The sequence below is a fragment of the Marmota monax genome, unplaced genomic scaffold (assembly GCF_021218885.2).
Source record: "Marmota monax isolate L192 unplaced genomic scaffold, Marmota_monax_Labrador192_F-V1.1 WCK01_AAM20220418_F8-fsc00008, whole genome shotgun sequence".
Taxonomy (NCBI): Eukaryota; Metazoa; Chordata; class Mammalia; order Rodentia; family Sciuridae; genus Marmota; species Marmota monax.
The window spans coordinates 15,036,001-15,053,312 of record NW_026694432.1 but is presented as its reverse complement, the minus strand read 5'-3'; the positions used below and the strand labels follow the sequence as shown (position 1 = coordinate 15,053,312).

At 50.0% G+C, this 17,312-nt stretch overlaps 2 protein-coding genes across 6 annotated transcripts in view; one reads left to right on the top strand and one right to left on the bottom strand.

Annotated features, from left to right (window-relative positions):
• The window catches only part of Csmd2 (CUB and Sushi multiple domains 2), a 548,321-nt gene that overhangs the window by 291,516 nt on the left and 239,493 nt on the right, over positions 1–17,312 (bottom strand). The window lies entirely within an intron of this gene.
• On the top strand, positions 16,663–17,238 carry Hmgb4 (high mobility group box 4). Its single transcript, XM_046418824.1, has one exon. The coding sequence runs from the start codon at positions 16,663–16,665 to the stop codon at positions 17,236–17,238; it is 576 nt and encodes a 191-aa protein (XP_046274780.1).

Genomic DNA, 17,312 nt, shown 5'->3' with positions numbered 1-17,312 from the left:
GAGTCATTGTGCCAGAGACAATGACTTGCAAAGCTAAAAATATTTGCAGGAAAAAATGTTGCTGGCCCCACCATAGGAGTCTCACCGACAATCGGGTTAGTGAGTTAAAATTTCATTTCCAAGTACAGCATCATAAAAGTGCCAAACACAGGGTAAATGTTCCATCATAACGTAAAATGACTTTAACATCCATGTAATTGACAATCGTGTAACTCGGGATCGAGGCCTTTCCTCTGACCCTGGATGTGGTCCACACGGTATCTACCTTGTGTCCATCACAGCCGTAACGACATTCTCCATTTCCAGTTTTGCTCCAGGTCTTCCAGGCAGCAAATATGTATTGAGCACCTACTGTGCGCCAGGCATGGTGCTGGTCCCCAGGGAAGCTTGTTCCGGACTCCCCTGTCCCTGGGGGGGCTCCTCCAGGGGGGTACAGTATTGAGGAAGCAATTCTTTGCAGAGATGCTCCTGGGTGGAGTCACTACAAAGCCTCCAATGACGCTTCCATCGCTGCGACTAGATTCCTCTCACACTCGTATTTCATCAGTTATGTGATGTTTAATTTAAATCACATAATTACAATAACAAGTATGACTGGCACTGACAGAGCTGGCAACAAACCCAACCGATTCTCAGAAAGGGCAAGCCTCAGCTGGCAGGAGCGGGAGCGCACAGGCGCTGTGGGCTGCGGCGGCGGGTGCTGGGGCGCCATGGGCACTGTGGGCACTGGGCAGGGTGATGGGCTGAGCCTCGGGAGGGAGCGCCAGCTGGTCCCTGGAGTGGCGATGGTGGAGGGGCCAAGGCTGCTTCCTATACAGGCTTGTGAGTCTGCAGGAAGGAACGCAGGCGGTGAGGCGCTGTCAACATCTCACAACGGTCCCCCCCCCCATCAGAAGGACAAGTCTTCAGCTCTTAGATTTGGGAAAGACTTCAGCGCCTCCCAGGCCCTGTCCCCAGCTGGGTAGGAAGCCCAGCAGTCACGACCTTGCCATGTCTCCTACAGCAAGCACTCATCTCCCTGCCAGTTCTCTCTTCCCGCCCGTGCCCACCCCACGCCTCCTCTGGCTACCCCTCCTCCTTTAGGTGGACCAGCCCTATCACCGTCACCACCTCCTCAGTCCCTCGGCCTGGATTGCTCCCCATTCTCCCAGCAGCTGCTGCCCCCTCCTGGGACACTCCTCAGAGGTGGGCGCCTCCCCAGTGCAGCCGCAGAGGGGCCTAGGAAGCCCGGTGGGCAAATGTCCCTTCTCTCCCAGAAGAAACGGATACACTCAACCAGTTATCAGAGCTCGTTCCTGCTTGGGGAGCTCCAGGGAGTCCACAGGGACCGCGGCAGGTGGATGTCTTCCTTCCTGACGCCTGGCCCTCTGGAGGACATGTGTCTGCGCCTGGGAGCACGGGGACGTGGCTCCGGCTGTGTCTGCCCTGGGGACCAGGGCTTTGCTCCTGACGTTTGGAGAAAGTCCTGGGGGTGGCTCCATGTCACTTTCCCTCCTTTCCTAGAACTGAGGGGTGGTGGGCTTCCGGCCCAGAGGAGAGGAGGCAGCCCTGGTGTGGCAGTGACAGACGGGTTCAGGTCTGAAGGTGGGAATTGGTGGCGCCTGGTTTGTGACGCATCCTGCCAGCGTTGCCAACTCCTTCCTTGTTGTGTCTCTAGGTTTCAATCGGGCAGTTCCCCCTCTTTTCCGAGCACTGGAAGGGTTTGAGGATCAGCCTTCCTGCCTCGATCCACAGATCCTGGAAGGGGCAGCCTTCATGTGATCTTTGGGTCGAAGCTGATTGGATCAGAGTGGTCACCTGACACAAGCTGAGCTAATCAGTGCATGGAACTTCTATCTGGAAGACAGGGCCCTGGGGTCCCTGATTTGGGGTTACTTGGTGGACACAAGGGCTGAGCACTCACATTTGATGAGGAAAGGCTCAGCGGGGCTGCCTTCCAGGGGCACTGGGGAAAGGGCCCCAGTATCACTTCTTCCTCTTCCGTAGCTGCCTCCTCACCCTGCCCCTTGTGTGATGTCCTGTGGGCCTGCTCCAGCCTTCACAGCCTGGTGACCACAGGGCCTTGAACTCCACCCTGACCCCCTCCCTTGCTCACTTCTCTGCCTAAACGGAGACTTGTCTGGTTCATGCCCTGTCTGCTCCCGACACAAAAGCAATAGGTTTAGGAAGGATAAGGGCTGAGGGCCAGGCCTCTGGAACTGGACAGTCCTGTATTTGAATCCAGGTTCCATCGTCTATCAGCTATGTGGGCATGGACGTGTGACAGGCCTCCTCTAAGCCTCAGCTTCCTCTCTGTGCGATGGGACTCCTTGAAAGACTGTGCTTCTGTCCATGTGTCCAGAACCGTGCCTGACACAGTAGGTACCTGGTAGGTGTGAGCTGTATTCCAACCTTGCTTAGGTCTGAGAGGAGGAGCCTGGGTCTTACCAGTCCCTTGAACCCTTCCCCCAGAGGACAAGGATTAAGCAGACCCCAGAAAAGCCTAGGGTAGACCCCAGAGAAGCGTGGGGACAGAACTGTGCTGGGTGGAAGGACAGCATGCTCTGTGGTACCCCGAGCAACTAGTCCCCACTCTCAGCCCCTCCCCCAGCTCCCGCTCCCCAGCCAACCAACTTCCCCTGTTAGTGGCAGATGTGACTTAGAGAAGGAGGCTGCCCTGGCAGAGAGGTGGCAGTGCATGCCCTGCAGAGTCCCCCAGAGGTGCCATTTGGGTAGCGAGTCTCATGCAGAGGGAAGGGAATGTTTGCTGATGGCTTTGGAGGGGTCAACAGGCTGTGTTTGCCTGGCTGTCCACCGCCATGTTCCCAGTCCTCTCTGGGCAAAGAGACTCCTGCACAGGGTGGAAAGCAGTTTGAGGTAGAGGTTTAGCCCTGGGGTCTGGGGGGAGCCTGCCCGGTAATCTCAGCTCTGAATTTACTCTTTGGATAAGTAACAGGCCTGCTTTGGGCTAAGCTTTGCTGTCCATTTAATAAGGTCCACAGTAGCACGGACCATGGGGCCCCCTGTCAAGAGGGTGAAGGGGGAGGAGCACACAGACACTCCCAGCACAGGGCCTGCCCAGAGCAAGGGCCAGACACACACACTAGTGCTGTAAGGTGCATCCCCTCCCCATCCCCTTATTGGGTGTTAGCATCCACATATCAGAGAGAACATTCCATCTTTGTTTTTTGGGGGATTGGCTTATTTTATTTATTTCCATTCATTCACCAGTAAATGTCATAGCAGTATTCCATTGTGTATATATACCACATTTTCTTTATCCATTCATCTGTTGAAGGGCATCTAGGTTGGTTCCACTGCTTGGTTATTGTAAATTGAGCTGCTATAAACATTAATGTGGCTGTGTCACTGTAGTTTGCTGATTTTAACTCTCTTGGATTAGACAAAGGGGGATGGAGGGAAAGGCAGGGGATAGGAACAAATTGGGCATAACTTTCCTATGTACATGGACGAACTCACCACAATGAGCCTCCCCATCAGGCACCACCTCAAGACTGGGATCCCAATTAGAATAAGATATATTCCATGATGTGTCAAAATACACTCGACTGTCATTATATCTTAAAAGAACAAATAAGAAATGAATGCTCTGAACCAGGAGTGCCAATGCCACACGTCCCTCTCTGGGCTCACCCCTGCCATGCTCTGCTGGCCTCATTCTCTCTATGGCAGATGGCGACTATGTGAGGCCAGGACCATGGCCATCCTCGTCCCTGACGCACCTCTCACCTCCATCATCAGAGAGAACCCGAAGATCTCAGTTCTCATTAGAGAAAGCCCGTGGAGGCCCCTGATCAGTTCAGGTGGGTGATGTGCCCATCCCTGGGGCCAGTGCGTGGGTCTCAGGAGGAGCCCTGGCCTGGTGTTTCAGTTAGCTTTTTTGTCACTGTGGCCAAAAGACTCAATAAGAGCCACACAGAGGAGTAAAAGTTTAGATTTTGGCTCATGGTTTCAGAGCTTCAGTCCCTAGACACTGACTCCATAGCTCTGGAGCCAAAGTGAAGCAGGATTTCATGGTGGAAGGACGAGATGGAGGGAACAGTCCCGACATGGGAACAAGGAAGGAGAGAAAGAGAGAGAGGGAGAACTGTGTTCACCAGAGATGAAATATAAACCCCCGAGTCATGTCCCCCCAAGGGACCTACCTCCTCCAGTCACACCCTACCTGTCTACAGTTACCACCCTGTTAATCCATATCAATGGATTAATCCACTGACTAGACTACAACTCTCATAATCTAATCATTTCACCTGTAAAAAATTACGGCAGTATCTCACTTCTGGGGGACACCTCCTATCCAAAGCATAACAATTGGTGTGGGAACAGTTCTCCAAAAGAAGGAATATTCTCAAAAGAAGGGAGAGATATTAGGCAGGCCAGTCACAAGATGTCCACATGGTTGGAAGAGTCAGTGGAATGGGCTGAATGATCTGGGTCCTCACATAAAGCGTGGGGGTATTCCTCCTGGACCTGGCTTTGTCCTAAATCTATTCTAGACTTTGCTAGAGGTAAAGGCTTGCCTGCCCCTCTCCATGTTGATCCCATTCCTGTGCCTGGTCATCTGTCCCATTTCCTGTCTGGCTGTCCACAAGGCTATTGGGCTGGGTGGTGACATAACACCCAGCTTTGCTTGGCCTCTGCCCTGGAGTGGATCCAGGCTCTGTGGGTACCTCTAGATGCAGGTGAAGTTCTATGGGTCAGTCTACCTGCCGGACCTGCAGCATCCCATGACCAGGAGACAAAGGGACTAGATCTTCCACGAATGAGAACCAACCAGTGTGAGGAAAGACTTGCTTGAGTTCCTTTAAATGTTCAGATTTAGGCCATTTATTCTCCTTCCACCTGTCCACTTCCTGAAGCACTTGGCCTTGTTCCATCTGGTTTCTTCCTCCCTTGGCCTCAGTGTCAGGAAGTTCCAGACTCAGTAGAGGCCAAATACATGAACTGAGGAGTCAAATAAACCCAAATTTGAAGCCACTCATTGCTGTGTGGTGTGGGACAGATATCTTTCTCTCTCTCTCTCAGCTTTCAGAGATGATGCTTCTAAACCATTATCATCATTTCATGGAAATACCATGATTTCTCTTGATTATCAGTTCCTGGCATGAGGTCAATGCCAAGGAGTCCGGGTCTAACTGCTCATGGCCTTGCCCTGCCCCTGCCTGGCTTCTCATAGGCAGGGAGCCCTCAGTGTACATGTGCATCCCTACGCTGGAGCCTTCAGTGTATGTGTGCATCCCTGTTCTGGAGCCCTCAGTGTACGTGTGCATCCCTATGCTGGAGCCCTCAATGTACATGTGCATCCCTATGCTGCAGCCACCTCTCAAACTGCTCGTCACTGGTCATTGAAGAAGCAGCCACACCGCCCCAGCAACTCCAGAACTATTTATTGAGATGTGTGTGCGCGTGTGAGTGAATGAACTGAGCAAATATAAGAGTGAATTAATTGGTGAGCGAATGAAGGAATTAGTGACTTAATGAGTCAGCAAGTGAGTGAGGACGAGTGTGTAAAATTAAGTGGATCCTTCTCCCTGCCCCACATCTAATCCAATAAGCAATGGTGTAGATTTTTCATCTTTATTAACGTAAGCGGGGGTTAGGAATAGCATGGGAAAAATTGCAGACCACCAGCTGCACACGAAAGATAATGTGCTCATTTCCTACGGCTACTTGAGTGAATTACCACTGATGTAGTGGCTTAAGCAACTCGAACTTACTGTCTTATACTTATGGAGGTGAGAAGTCCCAAACAGATTTATCCCTGGGCCAAGATGGAGGGGTCAGCAGGGCTCCCCCTCTGGTGGTTCAAGCTTCCAGCTTCTAGTGACCACCTTCATTTCTTAGCTTCTCTTTCTCCATTTTCAAAGCCAGTTTAGGACCTTCAAGTCTCTGACTCTGATCTCTACATCTGTTATCATGTCTTGCAGGATGGATACTCTTGCCCTCCTCTTCAGAGGACCAGGTGATAATTCCAGACCCACCTGGAGAAGCCAGGCAAACCTCCCCATCTCAAGAGCCTAGATATAATCTCATCTTCAAGGTCCCTTCTGCCAGGGGAGGCAACAGGTTCACAGGTTTCCGGGATGTGGCTCATTGGCGGGTGATGATCTGACCAGCCATAGACACCTTGCTCAGAGCGGAAGTTCAACCAGTGAGTCCCATTCCAGGAGGGAGGACAAGAAGAGGTGCCTGTCCTGGGTACTTTGGTTCTGGTTGTTGTACTTGAGCCCTAGCACTTTGCAGAGCTAAGCAATGCCTGGGTGCCCTTGAATTTGAGAAATCCTTTGACCGTGGTAGGTGGGGTGCAGGGGGAGGGTGTGGGGGGCATATGCTGCTGCAACTGAGGGTCGACTCGGACCCTGAGATTCCTGGAGATGATGGACATTAAGCGCAGCATGGCTTAATGCTGGGTGTATATTACTATCAATTGGGAGATTTCTTTTAAAAATACTTTATTTTGAAATAAGAACAGAGTTGCAAAAATAGTATAGAAATTTTGTGTTCATACCTCACTTGATTCTTTTAAGATATCCTAAATAACCGTATAGAATTGGTTGCTCAGAGATTGTTTTGTCCCTGAAATTGAGTTTATTTAATGCTTTTTTCAGGATTAAGAACTGGGTATGGATCTGGGGGAAGGACACCATGCGGTGAGATGTTCTATTGTGACATCAGAGAAAGTGGGGGTGTGGTGATATCAGGGTGTCCCGTTACTACCACCCTCTCCTTCGACCAGTTGGCTGAGGTGGTGCCTGTTAGCTTCCCCCACTCTGAAGTCACTGTCCTTTTCCAGCCCATGCTGCAGGGGACAGGCAGGCCAGCTGCTTTTACTCCCATCATTTAAATCTGGGCTTTATCATCCACCTCACTACTTCCTACAGACACAGTTGTAAAAGGATTAGTCTTGACCACATTATCTGCTGTAAGGGCAGAGCTAGAGAATTTGAATTCATCTCTGTCTGGCTCCAAGGGCCATGGAACTACCACCAAGAAAAGGGGCGCTCACGGTCTTCGAGGGGACTTGCCCAGGCAGAATTTTTCCATTAGTAGGTCATGAAATCAGTCTGTGGATTGTATTGCAAATAACAAAAGAAGGTAGCGGAGACTAACAGACTAGAAAATGAGAGTCTATCACACATGTAGTAAGTAGAGTTTGGTACAAGTTATTGTTTATGTGACCTCCATGCTTAGCTGCCTTTATCTTTACACTGAGGATAAAAATAGCAGCACTCAGGGTTGTTATAAGAATTAAATGAATTGATACACATACCATGATCACATAGTAAGCATTAAATACATAATAAGCATATATATAAATGAATCATGATGTAAAATGCATTTCTTATCAGACTACAGCTGAAATGTTTGGAAATACTAAACTCACATCTCTGGACCAGGGCTCAGCAGACTTGTGACCCCCAGCCTACAGCCTGTTTATGTAAATATAGTTTTATTGGCACATAGTCACAGTCATTTATATTGTCTATGGTGGCTTTTGAGCCACCATGGCAGATTGAGTACTTGCAACAGAAACTCTAGAGCTCATAAAACTTAATGTATTTACTGTCTGCCCCTCTAGATCACTGTGCCTGCCTGGGGGTCATCTCATAACACACATGTTCCTCCTTAGGCCCAGAAGGCAACTGGTAAAGTGCTCTCTTATGATAAAGGTAGTTTACACTTATTCAGGGGTCATCATGTTCTGGACACCTAAGTGGTTTGTCAGAAGGACAACACACAACGGTCCCACTACCAGCCAGATCCAAGCAAGTGGGGGTCTGTAAGGAGGAGAAGGGGGTCTGGCTGGAGGGGGCCCTTAGGGTCACTTGCTTTGAATCTCCAGACATAGGGTGAAGAGAGGACCCAAGAGGGGCCAGAAATGAGGGGGAGCATTAGGTATTGGGCTAAGAATGGAGACACAGGATCAGCGGAGCTTGAGGGGATCTTGTGGGGAGGCATGACAAGAGTACTTAATGACAGGTGACGATCATTGGCTCTTCTGATGAAGGTGTAGGAGTGCTGGGCTTAAGCCTGGAAATGTGAATCCACCGGGTAAGTTGGATATTAAACAGCCTTGAGTTTGGCCGCCGAGGGAGTGCACATAATCACCTGAGCAGGACCCTCCCATTTTGGTTTTAGAGGGGGCTTTTCCCCCCGTGGGCAATAGTAAACTAGTTGACCAGGTGTTAAGGAGGTGATCTAGAGGGGCAGACAGTAAATACATTAAGTTTTATGACTGGGGTCAGGAAGGAGCCAGTCTTGATAGCTTGAGTTCAGAGCGTAGATGGAAGAGGAGGGGCAGGGCATAGGTTTCTGAGATGGGTAGGGGTTCTGTAGGCAGTCCGGGAGGAACAAGGGGACGGCCATACATGACTTCAAAAGGTGAGAGATTAGAAGGCTTCTTTAGCAAGGTTCTAATCACAATAAAGCCAAGGGGAGCACCTTTACCCAGTCCAGGCTTAATTCCATGGTAAGCTTGGTGAGGGTCTAAGGGACCGATTGGTCCTTTCAACCTTTCTGGAAGCCTGGGGGTGGTAAGGGCAATGGAAATGCCAAGGGAGTGATAGCATGTGAGCCAGTCCCTGAGTTATCTGCGAGGTGAATTCTGGGCCATTGTCTGATTGGATAGAAGTAGGCATCCCCAAACGGGGGATTATGTGAGTAAGCAACAAGAGATCAACTACCGTAGAGGCCCATTTGTTAGAAGTGGGAAAGGCTTCGACCCATCCCGAAAAAGTATCTACCAATACAAGAAGATAAAAATGTTTTTTACTCGGGGCATGTTGGTGAAATCAATCTGCCAGTCTGCAGCCGGGGTATGACTGCGGGCCTGATGAGAAGGGAAAGTTTAGGTTTTAATGGAGTATTGGTATTGGTTCTCTGGCAGATCTGACAAGGGGAAGTGATCTGTTGTAGGAGGGTCTTATTGTGTGGGGAAAGGGTGAAAAAAGAGTGAAGGAAAGTAGTGAGACTCTGGACTAGAATGGAATAGAGAGTGAAGAAACTGGAAGAGTTGTTGGGGATCTTTGGGCCGATCCCTGGTGGTAATGAAGAGTAGCAGAGAGGAGGTAAAGCTCTGTAGGGCGGCTGATCGAGCCACTTGATCGGTCTTGGAATTCCCCATAGTATTAAGGGAGGAGTCAGTTTGGTGGGCCTTGCAATGGATTATTCCCAGTTGGGAAGGCAGCCTGGAGTGTGGGAGATCAGGATATGGAAGACATATTATATAGGGAGAGGGTTTTTCCCTCCTCTAGCTCGCATGCCCTTGTGGCAGCTATGAGTTCAGCTTGTTGGTTGGTGGTATTGGGTGGGAGAGGTTTTGCCTGTATGATGGATGCGAGGGAAACGACAGCATACCCTGCCACTTTAACCCCTTCGTGTATAAGAGGGCAGGGGTCCCTCAGAAATGGTAGTAGGGCAGGGTAAAATCGTCTCTAATATCTCCAGGCATTTGTGGACAGGATCTTGTGAGGGAGAAGATGGGAGGAGGGAGGCAGGGTCAAGGAATGAGACAAGGAGGGATAGAACTCTGGAAGGAGGAAGTGACTGTAGCCCCTTGTAAGTGAGAAAATACTTTAGATGGGGAGGAGATGAGATGGTTAGTGGGGAGCCCAAGGTAAGCTTGTGTGCTTCTTTCTGGAGGTCTTGGGCCACTGCTAGGGCTCTGAGGCATGGGGGCCAGCCCCTGACGGTGGGGGTCAAGCTGTTTGGATAGGTAGGCCACTGGTACAAATGTGGGGCCATATTCCTGACTCAGAATGCCCAGACTTTGTCCCTGTTTCTCATGTATATAGAGGGTGAAGGGTCGGGAGAGGTCGGGGAGAAGCAGGGTGGGTGCCCAGAGGAGGACCTTTTTAAAGAGCTTCCCTACTGCTGAGAGTAGGGGTTCATCTTGGGGGTCCTTGGCCAGATTATATAGCGGCCTGGTGAGGAGGGAGAAATTCCAGGCCCTGAAGTACCCAGCCAAACCAAGAAGGAGAGTATGTCATCTTTGGTCTTTGGTGTAGGTATAGACACAATCAACTGTTTTCTGTCAACTGTAATGGCCTTTTTCCCTTGAGAGATATGTGACCTCTTTACATGCTATTTGGGCCTTTTGTGGAGAGGCCCGATATCCCTTTAAGGCCAAGAAAGTAGGAGAACTGTGTCATCTGTTGAGCTCCCCTTGGATGGGCTAGAAGAATTTGTAGAGGTTTGCAAGAGGTGCAGAGAGCAGGATTGGATCAGAGCAAGAAGAAAGCCTGGACATAAGTGATCTCTACCCATTTAATTGTAGAGATCCCTTAGAATGGAGGGATCCAGGGACCCAAAAAGGGGCCATCTGCTTTGGTTGTCTAAGGGATAAATGGGCCAGACCTGGGTGCTATATTTGATCAAGAGGCATTGTAGGGGAGAGTCGACCAGCAGAGAGGGCACATTAGCCATGTAAAGAGGAGGGAAGAGGACGCAGAGAAGGAGGAAACTGATTTACTGGCAAAAGAACCAAAAAATCAGGAGTGCCTAAGTGGCAGGGTTGAGCTGCAGCGATTGGTTGTCACCGAATCCTGACAGTTGAAGCTCTCATCCTGGATGAAGCCCGAGCCGTGGGAGACCTTGGCTTTTTGGGACCCCTCCTGGAGAGGCCAGATACTTCCAGGGCTGGAAAGAGGGGAGAGGCAGGGCAAGAGAGAGGAAGGGGAGGGTAAGTGTCTCTCTAGCAGCGGAGTCTTAAAAGTGAAAGGACTAGGACTTTAAGAATCTGCCCAAGGGAGGAGTCCCTGAGGGCCACCGTAGCCTTAAAGTCTGTGGTGGGGTGCTTTCCTCCCCTCAGGTGAGCAAAGAGATTTGCCGGACGATAATCAACATATTGCAAGAGGGTGGATTCAGGGCACTGGGGGTGAAAAGATTGGAGTTCGGAGGCCAAGGTTTGTCCAAAGAGGTGTGGACTATCTTGAAAGCCCTGAGGAAGAACAGTCCAGGTTCGAGAATGTCTGGTGGTGGGATCTATCCAGGTAAAGGCAAAAAGATCTTGTGATTTGGCAACAAGGGGAATGGAGAAGAAAGCATCCTTTAAATCAAATCTATGACCGAGAAGTAGGTGGCAGTGTGGGGGATCTGAGACAGCAGGGTGTATGGGCTGGGAATCAAAGGATGTATGGGCCTAAGAGAGGTAGGTCCTGAACTAAGTGACAGGACCTGTTGGGCTTTTATACTGCTAGTATGGGAGTATTGTAAGGGGAATGAGCAGGACGGAGGTACTCCTTTCTAAGAAGGTCCTGAATAATAGGTTGTAGGCCCAGAAGAGCTTTTGTGGACAGGGGGTATTGAGCCTGATTGGGGAAGGTATTAGGATCTTTACTGGTGAGCAGGAAACGGTGGAGGGGGTGTGGGTATCCCATACAATCAGGTCAACCAGGTTCGTAGGTAAGGGGTCCTTTTTAGTATGGTGTTTCATGTCAGCCTCACAAGTGGAGCAGAATGGCCAGTCCTCACCAAAAGGGCCAGAAAAGATGAACAGGCCAATTCTGGGGCCTGACTGATGCCAGGAGCCCGGATGTTGATTGTTGTATTGAATTTAGAGAAAATACCTCCACCGAGCAAAGGAACTGAACATTGGGGCATAACTAGGAACATCTGAGAGAATGGGAAGTTGTCTATGGAACAGGGTAATAGGGGAAGAGTCTTTCTTGGAAAAATGGTCTTTCCTCCTACCCTGACAATAGGAGAGGTGGACGGCACTGTTTGCCCCCAGAATTCTGTCAGGACTGAGAAGGTAGCCCCAGTTTCAAGGAGAAAGTCATCCTTGCACCTATCCATCTGAATCCGCACCCTGGGTCCCTGTCTATTGATTATTATGGCCAGGGACAAGGACCCAAGGCTCCATCAATCTTCAATTGCCATGCCCAAAAGGTCAGAGGGTTCCCTGGCCATAGGCCTCCTACGGGATCTAGGACAGTCAGAGCCCCAATGACCTTGTTGTTGACATTTAGGGCATGGGGTACACGGAGTGTGTGGTGCAGGGCATTCCCTGGCCCAATGTCCCTCCTTGCCACACTTGAAGCAGGTGCCGGGGCGGGGGGGTTGACCTGTGGTGATGGGCAGCGACCCAAGGAAGCACCCTGCAGGGCCTGGGCGAGCATCTGAAATTTCTCAGTCTGGGGGGTGGCAGGGCCTTGTTCGAGCTTTTTTAGTTTGGCCCAGATGTTGGGGTAGCTCTGCGAGAGGAAATATGTCATAAGGACATGATGGCCATCTGGGGTTTTGGGATCTAGGTTATTGCTGAAGGGTTTTTGTAAGCTGATCCAGAAATTCCAATGGGGTCTCTTGTAATTTTTGGAAATTATCAGCCTTACATGCCACTTTTTTGAGCCCAGCAATAATACATGCGGAGAATCGGTCCCTACTCTGTATGCCAGCTTGTGTATAATCCCAGTTGGGAGTTTGATCTGGGGCAGCAAGTGGCCCCGGAGGGTGATTGGGATTAACTCTGTGAGTTTCGTCCGCATGGGCTCTGGCAAGTTTCCAGACTCTGGTACGTTCCTCAAGGAGAGTATTAGCCAATAACATATAAGTGAGGCTATAAGCCTGGAGTACCCATTGAAACTCTCTTATGAAAGTGGTGGGATCTGTGGTGAATGAGCCCAACCTTCGTTCTAGTTGCATGAGGTCATTCATAGAGAACAGGATATGTACCAGGATAATGCCCTCAGGTCCAGCAACCTCTCTTAAGGAGGCCATGGTTTGTGGGACTAGGGAGCAGGACCTAGTTTGGGGGAAACTAAAGGTGTCAGCCGAGTCAGGGGGAGCACCTGAGGGGCTGGACGGAGCCGATGTGGGAGGTCGGTAGGGAGGGGGTTCATCTGCCAGATAAGTCGGGAGAGAATGAAGAAGAGAAAAAGCCTCAAACATAGGGGAACTCCTTCCACTTTTTCGAGTGCTTGCAGAAGTTAAACAGCTCTCTGAGAATTGTGGGATCTAGGGATCCCCCTGGGGGCCATTGACTTTGATTGTCTAATTGATAGTAAGGCCAACCTTGTGTGCAGAATTTAATAAGGGGGAGTCTGCAGGGAGGAAAGAAGAGGCCCCCATAGGTCAGGAGAGGGACAAGGGTGGTTGAGAGAGAGAGAGAGAGAGAGAGAGAGAGAGAGAGAGGAGTGCCTGTTCTTCCACCCCTCAGGACCTCCCGCTCATGAACCAGGTTCCAGAGAGTCCACTGTGACTGTGAAGGTCGTGGTGGGGTGCGTTTCTCTCCTCCAGATTGGGCGTCAGAGGTTTGCTGGACGATCACGGTCAAAGCCCCTGTGTAGCCCGTCTGAAGTTGGATACCCGATAGGGGAACTCACCTACTGAAGAGCCAGTGTTGTGTGAGTAGTAGCAGTGCTCGAAAGAGTGGACGAGGACGGCAAGCCTTGAGAGAGGGGGGCCCTTGAGCAGCGAGGCATTCCCCCTCCTGGGTCTCGGCACCAATGAAAGATCGAACAAGGCTCGTCGTCGGAGAAAATGCCTGGTTATTGAGGAACAGCTCTGCATATTTATAGAGCCAGGGGTGGTTTGACAGTTATGACAGTTTAACGGTTGAAGGGTTTGACAGTTGGCATGGGGTGCTTTCTGATTGGTGGGTAAGGATCATGTGAGCCAGCAGGGCTAGTCTGATTGGTGGGTAAGGATCATGTGAGCCAGCAGGGCTCACCATTGGATGGCTCTTCTCGGGGGATGGGGAAGTTAGTCTTTGGAGGGGGGGGGACTCCCAACAGTGAGCCCCAGCCTACAGTCTGTTTATGTAAATATAGTTTTATTGGCACATAGTCATTTATATTGTCTATGGTGGTTTTTGAGCCACCATGGCAGATTGAGTACTTGCAATAGAAACTCTAGAGCTCATAAAACAATGTATTTACTGTCTGCCCCTCTAGATCACTGTGCCTGCCTGGGGGTCATCTCATAATGCAGAGGCTTCAGATGACAATTCCCAGGCCAGGTGTCTTGTCGCTCTCCCACAGTGGCAGGCACCGCCTCTGCAGGCCACTCGAGGCTGTGTGACTTTGGGCACTTGGGTCTCCAGAGGCTCAATACCCTTCTGGTTTGGACTGACGCCTGCACAGTGGCAGCCAAGTGACATGGCACTTTTGGTCAGCAGGAAACAGATGGCGACTCAGAATAATTCCAGGAGTGTTTAATAAAGTGACGATCTACAGGGTGAGGGCTAGGTGCAGGAAAGTCACTGGATATATGAAAGTGGCAGAGTCCTCAAGGGCCAGTAGAAGCCTAGCTGTGATCAGCCTAGGCAGGAGGGGACAGGGGAAGGGAGCAATTCCTGAACCTGAAAGGAGAGTCATTTCGAGGGGACAACTTAGGAGGAGCAAAGACCTGCAGTTGGGGGAGGCATCCAGCTCCAGGTGACCCTGTGGGAAGGGAATCAGCAGCACAAATACCCCAACTTCACCTTTCTCCATCCCTGATGTAATGGGGTCCCCATAGGCCAAACTGCAAGGGAGGCCACAGGGCATGGAGTCTTCGTATGGCCCCTGTGTGTCAGCTTCCCAGGATGGAGCCAAATAGAGAAGGGTAGAAAGGGAGTATGGAAGGGCAGACTGACACGTGTCCCTGGCACTGACTTAGAAAGCCAGGGATCAGATTCCCTAGCCTCCTGACAGAGGCACATCCGCATCTCCCTTGCAAGTTGGTAGTTTGGCCTAACAGGTTGCCATAGCTTTGCACTCTTGCTGCCTCCTCCTGGATCTGCCAGCCTCCAGATGGTTATCATGGGCTTAGTCTTCCTGGATTGTATCCTCACGAGAAGGGTAGGAAGTTACGCACAGAAGCATAGACAAACTGTTCTGTGTGTGTGTGTGTGTGTGTGTGTGTGCGCACGCACGCACGCATGCCTGCATGTGCATATGTGTATACATGCCTAAGCAGTCTGATTAATCTGTGTCGACTTTAGCTAAAGTTCCTCCTCACGTCCCATCTTTGGATTTCAGGAAGAATCCCATTTATCTCTGCAGCCAGCTCAAGCTCAACAAACAGGTGAGCCGGTCTCTGGCCCCTTGGGAGAAAGAAGAAGAGTGAAAAAAGCTAACCATGCTGGTAAATATCCCCAGAAAAATCTGCTTTATTGGCCAGATCCCCCTGATGCCAACACACACATACTCACATGCAGATTTCCTCCACTGGCGTCTGAGATGACAAAACTGCAGCATGTCACCTGGAGGGGCTTCCCTGGTGAGTTCAAAAGCTTAGTTTATGAGAAACCTGGGCTCACAGGGAGGAAGGGCATGGCTTAGGCAGCATGACCACCTGCAGCAGAACTGGGGCCAGAATTCAGGACTGGGGACTCCAATCATTTTCTATCTTTTTTTTTTTAAATGGAAGCCAAAAAATTGAAATTATCATAGAGTCCTAAGAATGGATTTGGCAAAAATGCAAATTGTAATGTGGTTGTAGGCAAGTTTCCTTGTCAGGTTCGGCAGTGGAGACCACACATCTGGACCCTGGACCCCCAGGATACAGCTCTGTGCAGGCAGGATGAAGCATAGGCTTGAGATAGACAGTGCCAGTCAAAATCCACACTCCCAGCTGTTAATAGCTGTCTTGACCTTGAACTTGTTATTTCTCATGTCAATGAAACTCAGTTTTCTCATCCTATAAATATGACACTATCACCAACCACAGAGTTGTATTAAATCCAATTCCACGTAAGCAAGTACAGAGCAGGGTCTGAAGGTCAGCAAACAACACTTTTCTTGTCTTTTTCTTCCAACTGGAAGCTTCCTGAAATATTCTTTAAAAAGGTAGAGGCCAACTAGTTTGAGTGTGGCAGTTAGAGCTTTGTGCTCTAATGATAAGGAACGGGGACCCTGCCTGGGAGCGTGGGGAGGCTTCTGAGGTGTCAAGAATGCTACTGCATTCTCATGGACTTGAGAGTAATTAATAAAACCACGAGTTTCTCCTCCCTCTTTCCCCTCAAATTTCTTCAGAGAAATGAAGAGTTCATACTCATAGCCGGAGTGCTCAGGTTTTAAATTAGACAACTTTGTCCTGACAGGAACAGAGTCACACCTGTCATAGCCGATTATTTTTAGAGTTACTACTAAACCCTTTGTACAGCAGGAGCTGCCACTGTTCAAGGCAAACAGAAAGACTTTTCACATTTTATCATGACATCTCGGGGGCCGTCCACCCCCTCCTGTTCATTATTTCCAGCCCGTCTTTGGAAGGGATGATGCGGCATCCTGACACTCTTACAGCGAGGGAGGCAGACCCTGGTTACTACACCCAAGAGATTTAAAGCCCTCAAAGCAGAGGAAAACCCCTCTGCCTCCAGGAAGCCAAGGAGGATTGTTCCCAGAGGAATCCGCAGCTCCATCGCTTGCTTTTGATAAACCATCAATCGCTCTGGAGAGATGAAAAATGACCCTTGTGGAACCAACCAATCAGAGCCCCTGTATGCAAATGCACGCAAGTGCGGGCCAGGATTGGCCCGCTTGAGAGTGACGTCACAATTCTCTTCCTCTGACCCAACAATAGGACCACCACTGAAAAAGCCAACCTGGGACTGCAGCTCTTCCCAGAGAGAAAAAAATCACCACAAGCGGAGCACCTTGTAGATTGCTCCTGGATGTGCCCGCAAAAGTCTCTGCTGTCCAAGGTACTGAATCCAGAAAAAAGCATGATCTTGTGAACATGGGAGAAGTCCAGCTGAAGCCCAAGGTGAACGTCTCTTCCTACGTCCACTTTTTGTTGAATTTCAGAAACAAACTCAAGGAACAGCAGCCAAATACCTACCTTGGTTTTAAAGAGTTCTCTAAAAAGTGTTCAGAAAAATGGAGATCCATCTCAAAGCATGAAAAGGCCAAATATGAAGCCCTGGCCAAGCTCGACAAAGCCCGCTATCAGGAAGAAATGTTGCACTTCGTTGGCAAGAAGAAAAAACGTAGAAAACGGGACCCCTTGGCCCCCAGACGGCCTCCATCATCCTTCCTGCTCTTCTGCCAAGATCACTATTCCCAGCTGATGAAGGAGAACCCCACCTGGTCAGTGGTGCAGGTAGCAAAGGCCAGTGGGAAGATGTGGTCTACAGAAACAGAGATGGGAAAGCAGCCATATGAACAGAAAGCAGCTCTCTTGAGAGTGAAGTACTTTGAGGAGCTTGAAGTCTATCGGAAGCAAAACCATGGCATGAAGAAAATCCTGGCTAAGAACCAGCAGAAAGGCAAAACTGTGTTGGGAAAAACGGATACATCCAGTCCAAAAAAATAAAGTGCCATTGAACTCTACTTCCTGGCCCTGGTCTCATGAGTGGTGTTTGAATAGCTGTTGCCACTTGTGTTGGG